The 16266-nt window shown below is 39.0% G+C and overlaps 1 protein-coding gene across 1 annotated transcript; it reads right to left on the bottom strand.

Annotated features, from left to right (window-relative positions):
* Positions 1 to 6483: 6483 nt before the first annotated feature.
* Positions 6484 to 15770, bottom strand: LHX8 (LIM homeobox 8). The gene is made up of 7 exons (XM_009320672.1): positions 15720 to 15770; positions 14476 to 14651; positions 12693 to 12913; positions 12132 to 12235; positions 9157 to 9252; positions 7869 to 8052; positions 6484 to 7086 (listed from the first exon to the last, which is right to left on the bottom strand). Exons 1-7 carry the CDS (start codon positions 15768 to 15770, stop codon positions 7010 to 7012), a joined length of 909 nt encoding a protein of 302 aa, XP_009318947.1. The 3' UTR covers positions 6484 to 7009.
* Positions 15771 to 16266: the final 496 nt, after the last annotated feature.

Genomic DNA, 16266 nt, shown 5'->3' with positions numbered 1-16266 from the left:
TAAGTTTGCCTAAATCAGGATCAAGTGTGGAATATGAAAACACCATCCTTAAAGAGAATGAGAAAAACTAAGTGTTGATGATGAGCCAGCTGGGGATAATGATGGATGCCAGGATAGAGAATGAATGCAGATAAGAGTTAAGATTTATTTTTCTCTTGGAGACTACTCACAATGTGTAATTTCTTTAAAATAGAATGCAGAAAACATTTGATAGGGAGTTGTTTTAACATATATAGAAGAACTAGGAATGACTCAATAAGTCTTTTCCTTTGACTTCAGTTTATACAGCATATTAGTCAATAATATAAGAATGTTTTTCCCCACAGGAGAGAAAAATGGCTATGTTACATTTGTATTGCAGTTATTACTACCAGACTTATTGGAAAAATCTGTAAACAATTTTAAAGTGGTGGTTTTATAGCAAATGTAGACCTCCACAGTTTGAGATTATATTGTTCTAAGTGACATAATCCCAAACACACCTGCTTTTTCAAATGTAAGTGGTTGATGAAAGCACACACTGAGTACCTGCAGTATTCCCATTTCTTTTAACCTCCAGGAATAGAGAGGCCGCATGAACGTCACCCTGCTCGGAACGCGTTCTGGACTCAGAATTTCTTAATGGGGTGAGCGTTAGTTACAACCTTCCCTGTAACTGAAAAGGCATCCTTTTATAACTTAAAGGCAAAACTATTCTGCTTTAAACCAGGATAGCTACATAAGACAACAGGAGGTCAGTCTCCAAAATTAATGTTAGAATTGCATTCCATTACTGTGTATTAAAGCTGGTTAAAAGTACACACTAGTGCAGTAGATACCCACTACAGCATCTTGTTCTCTCATGTTCTACCCAAGAACACGTGGAAGAGGGAGTTAACAGATCAGTATGTTTTCAGTAACTATTCATTTTATTTTAAAAGGAAATAGGAGAGTTAAGAAGTGCAAACATATACTTCAGTGTAAATCAATTTATTAACAACTTAGAGGCAGTTCGTGTTTCGTTACTAATCTTGTACTATCTTTCTCTGTCCCTAGATGTCACTATTCTGGAGACTCATCCACACAACTAAGCTGTGGATTTTCAGAAATTAACTAAACCAGTTCAGGTTTTTCTGGTCTTCATTTAAACTAATGATAAATTGTTTTCATTTTTTGAAAAAGCTTGGTTATCATGCTGTTAGTGACTTGTATGACAAGTCTAGTTGCTTAATTTTCAATTCTAGAATAAGCAGGAGTTAAAAGTTAACTAGCAGCAACAGTAATAAACAGAATTAAATTGACAGAAGTTAAATTTTTGAACTTGCAAAATTTTTTCTGCTGCAGGTGCACACATTTTTCCCCAAGTAGTTGTCTAGGGACTGCATATGGAGTAGCTGGATATTTGGAGTTTAAATGTATGTTACTGTATTAATGAAAGCCATGGGTGAAATCAGCAGTACGGAATCAAGTAAACCCTTAGCCAGGGTTTGCAGGGCTATGGGCAGCAGGCCACCTTCTAGCCCTGCACAGGGCGACCAGAGGGGTGGCCTTCTGTGAATTTCTAGCTTGGTATTCATGTCACTAGCATAGCAGAGAAAGGGGATGATCACCTCAGCTGTTACAGCAGGTTACACATGCGTTTGTGGAGAAAGCTTGCAACTTCTACTTTAATAATATATACTTCCATCATAAACCAGCTGTCATTCTGAATTGAGGATAGAATAAATTTTATCTGTCAGAGACTATTGTGACTTTTGAATCAGTAGTGATTTTAAGTGCAATGTAATTTTACAAAGAGACAAGGAAAAGGAAAGCAAAAGCACAGACGCATGTGTTAAAATATTTCTGGAAACAGCGTCTGTTGTGAAGACGTTATTCCTCATACACCTATTTGACTATACATCCTTGTAACATCACTAACTTTCCACGTCCTAAGGAGTATTGCAAGACGAAAACGTAGGGGTTCAAGAAGGCATACCACAAATCCAGAGCTGAGCTGTAAAATTTCACTGGGGGAGAAGACAAGAATCATCAGTTTCTTCAGAAGTGAAAACCACTCATAAGTTATCTATACTTACAAAAAAAGAATGAATAAAGGAAAGGTGGAAGTGTAATAAGATCAACTTGCCTAAACTTTAAGCAACTCTTCAACTTCAGATGTAATCATAGAAAGGATGCAGAAAGTAGTTATGGTTACCATAATGCAAATATAAAAAACAACGTGAACTTCTAGCCAAAAAGCCAACTCACAAAATCAGGCAGCATTAGCAAATGTCAGCAAGGGTAAAGAAAACAGCATTGCATACATTTATTAATAAATCTAATCAAAAGTATGGCTAGTGCCGATCTGTTACTCAGAGTCAAAACTATTCTGGCAATGAATACCAGAAGGCCAAAGTAGTCCTTCACTTGTATCAGTTTTGACCCAAAAAACCCAACCAAACATAAGAAATGCATGAATAAGTCACTAGTATAGTTAGTACCAAGGCCAACAAAAGCAAGCTCTCTAGATGATTTCAAACTAAATGTTTTCGGGTAGCTTGGGCCTGCTGCATTTTGTCCTAGGACAGTTGAGCCAGATAGCAACCTCTCCAAATGATTAATTCTTATTTTTGAGAGACACGAGGAGAAAGAAGAATTGATACAGTGCCTAGAGCCTGGGAAATGGGCAGAGAAAAGCCAGACAATCAAATAATGCAGTTTCATTTCTGTCTATTTTACTCGAGAATTTTAAAATCTTAACCACACCAGCAATAGCAAGAATACAAACAATGAGACTGTCAAATCAGCTCAACTTCCTTTTAGCAAGGGTAACAGCTGTGTGGGTGGTCAAGAAGTTGTACATGTCACAACCTGACATAAGCAAGATAGGGAAATAACCTAGGACAGACAAATTGGAAAATAAGTCGTCGTAAACAGTTCGCACAATACATACTCCTGTTTAAAAAATGGAATTACCAAAGGATCAGGTTCTAGTCAGTATTTTAGTCAATTACCTGGGTGACAGAATAAAGAGATTCTTAGTGAATTTTTGGCAAGGCAAAAGAGGCAGTACTGGGAAGCTCAGAACTGGAATTCAAAATTATTTTGAAAACTTTGAGGAATAGTAAGAAAGAAGTGGGGTGAAATTCAGTGTGGTAAAACAGAAGCTGCTTACCTAGGTTGCAGTAATCTATAGAGAATGCTAAACAGGAGACAAGATAACAGCTGGTCACAAACAGAAGGTGGAGGATAATGTTATTAGAAGAAAAGCAGTCATCATCCTGGAACACACAGCAATGAGCAACTTATGTGCCCTAATCCTCCTGCTGAGCATCAGTGAGGGCTTGGCTACAACTGAGTTTCGTGCTTCAAAAAGATGGACAAAGAAAACAGCACGGAAACAATTAGACATTTAGAAAACATGACTTGGTATGAAAAACTCGATGAATTGGATTTGTTTGGCAGGGAGGAGAAGACTGGGGATTTTCTTTTGTTGGATTTTTTTTTCCCCCCCCTAAGAAAGTGCCAGATTTCCTGTGGAGTCTGTAAAAATTTCCACTATTAGAGACATTTAAAAACAGATTAGTCAAACATCTCCACTAGCAGTAGCTAAGATATTTCATTGTGCCTTGGGGGGAAAAGTGGACTAGAGAATGCCCAAGTACTTTTCAGATTTATCTTTATATGAACACAAATCCATATTTCCAGTGAGTAGCTGGAATTTCAAAACATCTAGATTCACAGTATTTCATTTAATTGCAGAGTCTGAAATATTTCTAAAAGACCTTGAAGATGCTGTAGCAACAGACTTCCTTTACTCTGCAAACTGAAATACTACCAACTTCTAATAATAAATGGATATCCTTTAGAGATTCTATGAAGTTTGCACTAGGAGGATATTTTTCATCTACATTTCTCCCTCCTCCTACAGCAGGTCAAATATAATAAATTTTAAGTTTTATTTTGCAACGTAGTTACTTGTTCCAGCACACAATACTATGTGACAGCCCCAAGTTGCATTGGTTAGACAGGTCAGGGAAAGAAGGGGGAAAGGAATGGAACTCGATAGACGGCCTTCTCGCAGTACTTTTGAGACACATCTTTAACTCTTTTTTAGTGATACTTCTTCCTTTGAGAACCTCTTGATGCAAAACATTTAGCATCATTAATTCCATTTTGGCTTTCTTAAGATAAGTTGCATTGAAACTATTAGCAAGTGCCATGTGATCGTCCCACCTTGTAGGCTAAACACTTTAGGATCAGAGAGAATATATTACAAATGCAGTTCTCTGCAAAAGCATCCACAGAGCAGAGCACTAGGCAGAGCTCTGTGTTGTTCTCTGTTCAAGATAGGTCACTTTTAAGCAAGATGTTAAGACCAATTTATTTCATACGCTAATTTCATACATTTCAGTTTTAAATTGAACCTGTGCAGTCTAAAAGGTGCTGATTCAGCATACTACGTGTTCCTGCTGTAGCTATAGCTGCATTTCTTTTTCTGTGAAGAGATCCCATGAATTTCCTCAGCACAGCAATATCCAACTTACTCTTTTAAACAACAAGAAGCAATAAGAATGGCTCCAGGGTCAGAAGAGCTCAGCAGCAAAGTCACAAATGCAAGCCAGCGCACAACCAGTAGAAAAAGACAAGCATTCAAACTTGCAAGTCAGGCTACAGCAACAGCTTCAGTTCAGAGCACCAGACTAAAACTGTCCTCAGTTTTCCATATGCTTTGTCAGCCCCACACAGCCTAATACCATCTGCAGACAACTGCAGTCAGCCAGCGGCGTAGGTCTGACATTCTCAAAGAGAAGACTCAAAAGTCCAGATCCTCTGCGGGAGCTTCCTATTTTCAACTCCACATTTTCCCAGCCACACTTACAAATAGCTGCTCAAGCATTCACAGTAACAAAAGATGAATTCTCCTGCTTCCTACTTTCATAGGGAAATGGGAAAATTGCTCCCCATTTACTTTAATCCTGCACTGACTTTGGAACTGAACAGAAGGAGGTGTTTCATAAATAAGTTTAGACTTACTTTGTTTCAGGCAAACCTGAAGCTGCTTAGTCCTTCAAATTAGGGTGAATAATTACTTTTCTTTAAAGAGACTTGATCTAAGTCAAGTTGCATTTTAAAATAAGACAACTGAATAGTATTTTAAATTGCCAAGTTATGTTAAGATCTAAGTTAGCATTATTCAGTGTTTAATGCCAAAACTTCAGCAGTAAGGTTGTCCTACTTGCATATCAGACCCAACAAATGAACAAAACCAGTTTGTCTACTGCCATGCATGCAGTTTTGTGTCATGCAGATATATGGAGCTAGCTTAGGTACTGAAAACGACATACGGAATTCAGTATTCCACCCAGAGTATTTCACTAGAAGTTATGTATGTTAGAATAAAATGTAAAGTCACAGTCAAGTTCCACAACACCCCATGTCTTTAGAGTTTTTTTGTGAAACAAATGTGGCAGAATAACATTAGCCTAGACAAACCACTGTGCCAGTGCAAATAGATTGCTTTTGCTACTCAGATTAGCTCGGACATCTCTGAGTAGCACTTGAAACAGTGCCAACATTTAACTTACAGAACTTGAATAATTCAGAGCTTGCCATTAAAGTTATGCTCTCAAAAGCCATTGTCTTTTCATGGTGGCAGAGAGAATACTACCTTTTCCATGTTGAAATGGTTTGACAAGGACAGCTAAGAAATTTCATGAAGTAGAGACACTAACTCATAGTTGGGAGAGAAAAAAGGACATGGACACACACACCTTCAAAAGTACGATTTCCTTCTGATGCAAGTAAAGTTTAGGTGTGCAGATGGGATCTACCCGTCTTAAATCCTTGAAAGAAACTAGTCTGTGAAGACAAAAACCAGTTGAATTGATAGTATACACTAGCCTTTGTCCATCAAATCAGCGTATCAAAACATGTTTTGCAATTAAGTCTTAGCACATCAACACTTTAAAATACAGTAGACTTGTGCATTTGCCTTAATTCCAATCTCTGTTTATATGCAGTTTGATACAGGTCAGTTAAAATACTGAACTAGATTGTACTTTAAAAATGCGGACTCTGAGTATTGCATATTAGTTACTATCCTGCTTAACAAAATTGCAAGATAAAACCACTAAAAAAACCAGAAGCTGAAGTCGTAAAAATTTGAAATGTTAAAGCAGATGCAAATTTAGGTTCTCCACTTGCCGACTTAAATTACAGTTAAAAAAAAAATCTGCCTTATACATCCACCATTTCCCTCACCCTGCAGGTGTGCACTCTCACCCTCAGGAGCAGCACTGTTTTGCATATACTTACTTTAAAAGAAGTACCTATTTGGGGTGTTTCAAGACCCATCTAAGCCCATTAAAGGATTTTTAAAATCAATTGAGACAGATATGAACACTCCTGAGTTTGGTGTAGTGTAGCCAAGTATACCAGGGACCTTCTCTTAAAATTGAAGATTCAAGTCGAGCACTTCACAAATGATCACAGTTCAGCCATAAACACAGCAACATTTTCGCTTAGCATGCTACAGCAGAAACTTTATTCAGTTCATTTTGAAAATATTTGCAACCAAAATTTATTTTTGTAAACTCACAGAAATAAGCTTTAACATATAGGCTGTATACAACTCAAATACAGGTAATACTTTTAGCAATAACTTACAGATACAAACTAATGATAAACTACAATTTCACAAAGAATTGTAAACATTTTGCACAATTGTCAGTCCTTTCTTTTAGGCAAAGTGCTCTTTTGATGACAAATAAATTAACACACACATAACTAGAGTGGACTACTTCCAGACAATACAAAAAAGTGTTTAATAAGGCTTGTAAACAGTGTAATAGTTATTTATGCGGAATCCATAAAAGTGTCTTGCAGGCTAAACATACTTACATACCTGGGCAGCAAAAATGATCTTGAAAATGCTTCAGATGTTAAATAAAAAGTTAACATTAATATCTTTCCAATGATATTTTTAATACACAATAAATGACTTAAGGTTACATCCTTAATAGTTTATATCCCTGACAGAAAGGAATTAGGTGTGACTTATTGGCAGCTGTGTCATTGAATGGGGTAGCAAAGGCTGGAGTCCAAGAGCTGTAGGTGAATGAGCTACAAAAACAGAAACATTTACTGGTCAACTTCATCGGAGGTAGACACAGATTATAAGCTAGTAAATCTCCCTGGGTAATAACAGTTCACTGGTCCCAGCCACCACAGCATGCTCTGTTATCTCTAGCCCAGCATTCACACTCCTCCACCCACAGCCCACCTTACACCACTGCTTTGGAGAAAAAATAAGCTCAGGCCACACGTGTGGCTTAAAGGGACACAAAACCCAAAAAGTTCTCCCAAAACCTTCACGGTTTCTCCTAATCACAAATATGAGCCAAAGCTTTCGACTTGCTGGGTCATAAGACATGCAATGACTGAAACATACTTTTGACCACCAGGGTCCCCCCACCGTGTGTTACTGCGAGGGAAGCTTAAGTTTTCAGTGAAGTTGCTGGATTGAGTATATACCTACAATCCATAGGGTAAGAGTCAGGGAGTGCGTGGCAAACAGTTTTCATCAAAATTACATATTATTAAAAACGTGGCACGGGTGTTTAAAAAAAGTGTTTGATTTCTTGTTACTAGTATTCATAGTTTGGAGGAAGCACAAAAAGTGGTCTTCATACCCAGCTCTTCAGCTATGCTCTTACAGTGAATGGCTACTGCTTGAAGAGGCACACTTCTTAATGAGGTGTAGATAGCAAGCACAGTATTAAGATATTCTATAAAGAATACTACAAATTAAAAATCCATTAAGTTTCTTTAATCGGTACTTGGTAAACTGTTCTTGCTACAGTCAATAATGATTTTACTTGGATATGCAAAGTTGTTATACCTACCATCCATATAGCTGTGTAGAGCAGTTAACATCGTCCCATCCTGGGGTACATATGCAGAGTATGCCATTTCTTCTAACATGGGTGGAGACAGCCTGGAGGGCTGAACTGCTGTGACAGGAGCAGTAGATGAATGATTAGGACTAACATGTTTCTTATGGCGTGCTCTGCAATTTTGAAACCACACCTGAAAAGGGGGAAAAATTTACATGATGTTGATAGATTGCATTTTGTTTCAACACTAGCATAAATAAAAACGTCAGAGTTCTAACTTCAGCTGAATTCAGTTAGTTAGTTGGGCCTTTAACATAACACTGACAGTCCAAACAAAGTATTCATTCTAAGCCTACATGGTGCCTCAAACAAGCGTGGTCAAGTCAGGAAAGCTTCTGCAGTGACCAGCGGCCCACAAAGGACAGGCACTGCGAGGGGCTGCACAGCTCCCGGGGCAGGCGTCCCACCACGCTGAGCAACAGCGCCCACAGCCCCGCACCGCTGCTTAGACTGCTGCCCCGAGGCATGTAATGGGACACAGCCGTCTCCGTGCCTGAACGCTACTGACAGCGAGGCAGGTTTTTCACAGGATAACCATTTTCCTTTTCACATTGAGAAGTGTGCAAGCTTCCACTTTTTTTTTAAGGCTTGATTGCAGCTGCCAGATACCTCGTTTCTATGGAAACACCCTGTCAATCTTCCAAGCTAGAATGAGCCAAAGGAACTACAAACTTACTTTTATTTATATAAACTTATAAATGTATAGTTTACATTATATAAAAAAAATCATATTTATGTATAAAAAGAGCATGCATATAATGTTTGCTGAGAGGCATCTTCAAGCAAAGATCCTAAGTTTGTGTTTCTCTCAGTTTTGGATGGCATGCGTACGTATTTTAGCTCTGCTCTATAGAACAGATCACTAGGTATTCACTTACTCCTAATGTGCCATACCACAAGCTGTTTTCAAAAAGAGTGCAGGTCTTCAGAACAGGCTATTAAAGTCAGAAATTTATATTTAGAAGAGTGCCAATTTCTATACTATTTAGGTTGAGAAGTTTCGTCCTGGAAGATTATTAATCCTCCACACAAAGTGCAAGAGGAATACGGCAAGTTTTCCAAGTTAACATGTTTGTTCTAGACCTATTCCTGACTAAGGATATTGTCTGAAGTTTTAACATAACTGCCAGATTAGACCTTTTTCCACCTCAGAATAACTACATAGAGAAAATTGTCATTAAGCATTTCCAATGGATGAGTACCAGACTTTGTTACTCAAGTAACTTAGCACAGTTACCTGTATAACACGCCTGCTCAAGCCTGTTCTTTCTGCCAGTTTCTGAAGCGTTTGTGCATCTGGATTGTTGTCCTGAGCAAACTGTGCTTGCATAACCTGAAAAGGCACCATAAGAGATTGCAGTTTTTTATGTGCAGTCCTGAGAGCAGCATTAGAGACTCCTCTCAGACCGTGGTCCTACTCCTCGCCTGTTTTTAGTAAACTGTTGTAATCACTAGTCCCCAGACAGTCCCCAATACATTAAGGGGGGGAAAAAAAAAAATCCCCCAAAGCCAAAATACAAGCCCCTTATTATGCTTAACTGAACTGAGACATTTACCAGAAATGAAAGAAATGAATTCTGCTTGGCAGTAGTAAAAAATGCAGGAGGTGCTCAGTTATGATTGCATTAAAAGGACTGTGGGACAAAATTCCTTGCAAAGCAACTCAAACATGCTTGATAAAGAAAACATTTACAGCAGCAGATCACAGCGCACAGCATAAAGGAAGGAATGAACTTTGATCCACCTCTCTGAACTTGTCAATCGCTATCTACATCTTGCATTATATGGAGCAACTTAACCCTCTTTTCAGCTGCATGGAGGATGCAGGCAGCTGGGAAGCACTTTGTGCCTCTTTTACCTTTAATTGACCTGAGGAACACAGAGGCTCCACCTTGGCTGACCTGCACTAAGTAATTGTTTGGTTACACTTATCTTTTTACAGAAAACTGAAGTGAACACTTGTCACTAGAATATGAATCACATTTTTTTGAGGAAGTAGATGGCAACTTGGCCTGCATCCTGAACAGTTTTAGAGCCTAAGAGTTTACCTTGTTTAAGGAAGTAAGGTTTCATGGATTTCTGCAGGGTATCTTCAGCAACTTAGTAAACTGTAGTTTCTCATTTCTGGATTTTGTCGCTTGATGGCCTGCAAATTTTGCCTGGCTTCATCTTTGAAGATTCAGACTACTTCTCTCCACATTCAGAAACGTTGAAATTATTTATTTTCCTACTGTTTCATACAAAGACATAAAAAGCGTGGATATCCTTTTGTACAAGTACTTCACGAGGTGTGTTACTACATGCTGCCACTCTATATATCACTTATCCCTCTGATGCCTCTCTTGCTGGACGTAAAGTCTTATACCAGCATCAAGAACAGGTATATTGATGGCAAACGGGAAGAAGCCCTGAATACAGTTCCTACTCTGACAGCTGGGCCTGTCTCCCGTTCAGCTACTGCCGGAAAAGAAAGTTCTGTTTCACAGAAGTTCGAGCTTGATGTCCAGAGCCCTTGCCCTGTGCCCTTGTCAAATTATTGCTAACATGCTTGTTTTGTATTAACAACACATTCTGTCTCCAGTCATGGCTGAAATAGCAAACCAAGCTTTGAACAGCCACATGCCATGTTATATAGCACTGCTTAAATGCTTCACATGTGTTAGTTATTACACCTCAGCTTCAGTTTTTCTCAACTGCTTTCACCACGAACAAGAGGAGAACAGGCCAACAAAACAGAACTCAGACTGACACAGTAGAAAACGAATGGCGTAGTGGCCACGTGTGACCAGAAATTCAGAGACGTTATAAACTGAAAGCAGGGATGCGTAGCTAGGATTCAATAGAAAGCCACAATCTTCCTTCCCACTACAGGTTGAAACCTCTAAAGCTAGTCTCACCACTACCCCTTTCATGGGGAGCCGGCCCTAGTCATGGTGTTTTTCCCTAGAAATCTAATTTAAGTGGAGTAGTGATCCAGAGGGTGAACTAACTCATATTTGAGGCAGTCCAGAGCTAACTCCTGCCAAGGTAGCAACAAGAGAAGAAGTCTTGAAAGCAGAGCAGAAGCAGGCAATCCCCCTCCCCCGCCCCTTCAGGGCAGGCTTGACCCTACAGGAGGGATTTCAATTTGGTACTTCCAGACTTCCTAGCTCCCACTTCCCTTAGTCTTGACCATGGAAAGGAATAGAACTAGTGGCTGAGCTAATATAAAGGGATATTGGAAAAACATACTTCAATAACGCATGTTCAAGAACAAATTGGACAGTACAAGAATTGCTGCCAAGTACTTCAAATGCAGTTTCCCCATATTTCACTCCACCCCGCTCTATGAAAAAAATGGATTTTTTTCACCTAAAATGTGCAGCATTAAATAGTGAAGCTAGGTCTTGAAATATGACACCAAGACTGTAATGACTTCAGTGTATTTTTAACAGGCAAAGCTCAAAGACACTAAGGAAATCAGCACGTGAAGCATTTTGGAAGGGCTAGGAGAAGAAGAGAAGGAAGGAAAGATGAGTCCCTGTTGAGGGGGGTCTGTCTTCCTGGTGTACAGAAGCATAGCCAAGACTATAACATATGATCTAAAAAGCAAGTATTGAGGAGAACCATCTTAGGAGGGAAAAGGGCAATCAAGAAATAAATGCGCAACTATTCCCTGTCTTCTCTATAAGCCAAAGCAAAAGAAGAAACAGTCATTGACGGGAGTCAACCTCTGTTCACGTGAATATAAACCGGAACCCACAATACTTACCTGGTTTGAGAACAGTCTTTTGCAGCCCTTATTGTTCATTACAACAAAATTCAAACTGCCATCCTATTAGTGTCTTGAAGTCATGTACAGTACCCAATCTTTAGTACAACTCTTCACATTACATAATTCTAAAAATATTTTGTCTTTATTATGTGTAGCGATGTAAATGCCTGATTAAATAGATTTCATCGAGCAATCAAAATAGAACAACCTTTTTGTTTCCAGTCTGCAGAATTACTGGCTGCCCCCAGGGAAATAAAAAGCTTGAAGAGTAACTATTTCATATTAAACTGCTGAAGCTAACAAACAATTCCAGAAACATGCTGTGTCTTGATAGTTTATGAAATAGTTTAAAGCATGTAGGCTTTTTCTTTCCCCCCATATGCATCCGATTTCCTACCGGTTTAGCACCTATGTCCTGCATAAAGCTGAACTATGCAAGTTTTTAGCACTGCCTCTACCTGGAGTTGATCTGCTGTGAAGCTGGTCCGAGCTCTTTTTGCTGGTTTTGGATGATTAACATCTTGTTCTGTTAGTAATGCTCCTTCCACACTAATCCCATTACCTGAAGCATTAAAAAGAAAACAACACTGTCTGCTAAACATTCAAAACAATGTTATTCATAGGTCAGACTGTCCTCCAACAATAACCAACGGTACTTGGCCAGCTGAATTTCAACTTTAAAAAAGCCATATTCTATTCAAAGTTAAATTGATCTGGCACCATTACCCATTACACCCCAACCGACTCCCTTGCAAGCAAGGGAAGGAATAGATCCAGCATGATATTCTATCAACTAGATATGCTCTTGCTTTCTTTTCCTTAGGATAGAAAACAAGTTATACAAACTTTAAAAAAATTAAAACATCAAGTAATTTACACATTATTTTAATTCAAGAACCTGTGCTTCCAGCCCTAGTAAAGCTAAGTAATTACCTCTTAATAAGGAAGATGAAGTAAAACTCAACAATTTAATTAAAACTAGACCACAAACATAGTTCTTAACAAAAGCAGTATGTTACCGTTTTCAACTTCTCTTTTCAGATTGTCCAACATGCAGTCGTAATGTACTCTACAAAGGACTTTCTCTTCAACCAAAGCGAACTCCTCTCCAGTAGAAAGCTGTCTTTTGCAGGAGAAGCATGCAAAGCATGCCAAGTGGTACACGTTTCCTTTCGCCCTTCGGACCCAGTCAGTAGAATGAATGTGCCTCCCACAGCGGGAACAGCGGGTGCCATACCGCCTGCAAAAACAAAGGCAACGGGGGGGTGAAGGCACAGACACGAACAGTCTTGGGCAAAAGGGTGACTCTGGGAGCGTTAGAGGCGACCAGGATATGGCAGTGCAGCTGAGACCTGCAGCAAGTAGGCTGACCACAAGGGATGAGGGGACAGCTTAATTGTGCTTTTATTGCAACAAAATCAGCAAGTTTGTCTGGTAGCTTAAGGCAAGACCACTACTGAACTACAGAAGTTAATATGTTCATAGGGCAGAGTAAAATTGAAACTTGTTAACTGCTACATGAATTCACAACTCTTCATCTTTCCTTTCATAAAGATAATTACTCTTTAAAAAGCTGTGAGTGGGAGATGGAAACAGCTGACTTTGCATTCAAAATTCTCCCAATTATTCAAATATATTTCACATTACTCTAGTGGTAGTCTGAATTATTATATTTAGCTACATCATCCTTCACTAATTGTTCAGTCCCCTTCAGCAGAAGAAGGGGGAAAACCTGTATCTTCATAGTTATTTCCTTAATTACCTACCATCACATTATGATTTTAAAAGAAATTCAAATATCTGCAGGTATTTACAGTACTACAGTAGAATATTTCTCTTCTTTGAAGAGGAAACCAGCCACCAAGATCTGTTGTTTATGCAGATAAGAATTTGTCCTGAAAATCTTTGCAGGCTTATAAGGGTTTTTTTTTTTGTTTGGTGGTTTTTGGTTTGGTTGTTTGGTGGGTTTTTTTTTTTGCCCCACAAAACTTTGTTTTTCCAGAAGTTCACAGTATTCCGCCTGCCCCCTCCCTCTCTTTCAGTGTCAAAACTGAATAGCTGGACATAATCCATTCACTGCACAGGTGAGAAACCCATAAATAGTTTGGTCTGGGGAAGTACTGGCAATCACACCAAAATTAATAGCAAAATTTTTTGCTATTTCTGAACCAAAAATTTTTTATCATGAGTACTTTCAATGCCAGCACGAATAAATAATATTCTTCCTTACAGGATTAGACCTTAATCTCAAAGAATACTTCACGTTCTAAATCAAATTGATCACAGAAAGGTATAACTGCTGAAAGCTTCTTTTAAAGATCACAGGATTTATTCTGGGTTGTTTTTGTACTTCCATGTGATACCCTAAGTCTCGTACCAGTGCAGTGCTAGTCCAGACAGAATATCATCTCAACTCTACCTTGTATCCTCAATCGGCATTACCTAAAGATGATTTTTTGCACATAGGATAGCTTTACACCCTTACTGTGGCAGGGACTCTGACTTACTTCCTCCCCCCCCCATGCATACAGAAGTAAGTTATTGTATAAATGCAGTAGTATAAATGCAGTAGCTATGCATAACAATGGAGGGGCAGAGGGGAGACTTAATAGGTAGTTACATTAGACAGGCTTGGGGTTTCCCAAGTCCCTCTGCAAGGAATGTCAGAGTTTAGCTACTGAAAATAAACCTAGCAAATAAAAACCAAAGAGCCTAAAGGTGCATTTTAGTTGCGGCTTAAGTGAAAAGTAACAGGCAAGTGTAACATGTTATCTAATAGAATTTTATTCCTGTATGAGATACCTGAAATAATCAAGTTTGCAGAAGATATCTTTATCTTTGATGTAACAGCTGGTATGCCTTCCTAGAGATGTTCTGCAAACACTGCATGAGAGACAGCGCACATGCCAGCAGAGGTCGTTTACCTGCAAAAACACAAAAGAAAAATACCTCTCAACGTTTATGCTGTTACGTTTATGCTACCAATATTAGATTTCATATTTACAAAAACTATTTTTTCCATCCATACAGACAAGGCCAAAAATTACATGTACCACGATTCACAGAAAATTTATCTTCAAGGCAAAATATTTTTCCTATAGAACTGCATGCATATTAAGGGTTAATTAATTTGATGGAGATCTTCAGAATAGGCTTTCATGGTTTTGTAATTAAAAGCACCAGAAGAGGAAGCAAGAGATTCAAGTTCCACATAGATATGTTGTGCCCGGTTCTGTTCTCATAGCATTAGAGTAACAGAGCAAGTTTTGGCCTCACACGACCTTGGGAAAGCAGCTAACTTACATACTTTTATTTCCCAGTCTGTAAAAAGTCCTGCCTAACAAAGAACAAACCTTGCAAAGTGATTTGAAGTTTTAAAATGTGAGCATTGAAGGGAAAAAGTCTGTCAAATAGAAACACACCATGAACCACATCTTCATTTGCCAGCTTTCTGTTAAAGCAAAGTTAGTGAACAGACTGTGAGTTTCCAAATACCAGCAGTCATTTTAATAGCAAATTCAACAATTCTTTAACATGTAATATCCATAGTGAAACTAGACATAGTCATGGAAAGCAGTAGAAATCAGCAGTTTTGAAAACTCGCATATAATTTTTTGACAGATAAATTGAGTGCAATTATTTTCATCTCTTCTTTCCTAAAAAGAGAACTCTTCATCATGGAGACATTGTGCATCACACATCAGCTAAATAAGTTAAATAAATTTGAAAACCCAAGACTCCCAGTGACCATAAAAATTAAGTAATAACCCTCTGGATAATCCCATGCTGCATAGGAGGAATTTTGTAAACCAAACAATGACTAAGTTTAGATTTCCTTTTTTTTTTTTTTAAATTTTCTGAGCCAATTTCTCATCTCATCCTAAACAGCCCATATATTGCCTATGGCAAAGCAGCAGACTTGAGATAATCCAGGACGTGCCTTTCATCAGAACACTGCCAGACAAACCACAAAGAAAGTGGGGTATTGACTCCAACACTCATGCTAGAATCACCCGTTTCAGTCATTCTTCAGGTTATAACATTACGGTTTGCAGTTGCCCAACGCTCTCCCAACTATTATCCTTGTTGGCAGCCATCTTCCCGTACACTGACAAGTTTACACCACAATATAATGCGAAACTGTTGATAACAGCCGTCACCGAATTGATCCTCCCAAGTATTTCCTAAAACAGCGGCACTGCAGGCAGACACAGGGCAGCAGCACTTGGCCCAGACCAAGCCTGCTCAGCAGTCCCCCCGTGGGAAGGCTCCCCAGGCGACCCCCCGCGGGGGCTCACACCAGGAGCCCCGGGGCAGGCGAGAGCTGACATCCCAGCCACACAAAGCTCATCTCACTGCCTGGTCTTCGGAGGCTAATGCTCTTCCACAGAACAGGACATCAATAGCTTTGATAGTTGTCCCATTTGATGTCGCCCATCTACATTCTTACTTATTAATTTACAGGGCTGAAGTTGGAAGACATACTGCTGCTGATCAGCAAGATACCAGTTTACCAGCACAGATTCCTTTCGCTCTCTGCCTGTGCAGGAAGCAGTAACAAACAGCTAATTTAAACCTAAGGCTAAATCATTT

The sequence above is a fragment of the Pygoscelis adeliae genome, unplaced genomic scaffold, assembly GCF_000699105.1.
Source record: "Pygoscelis adeliae isolate BGI_AS28 unplaced genomic scaffold, ASM69910v1 Scaffold402, whole genome shotgun sequence".
Taxonomy (NCBI): Eukaryota; Metazoa; Chordata; class Aves; order Sphenisciformes; family Spheniscidae; genus Pygoscelis; species Pygoscelis adeliae.
This window is presented reverse-complemented; position numbering and strand designations above follow the sequence as displayed.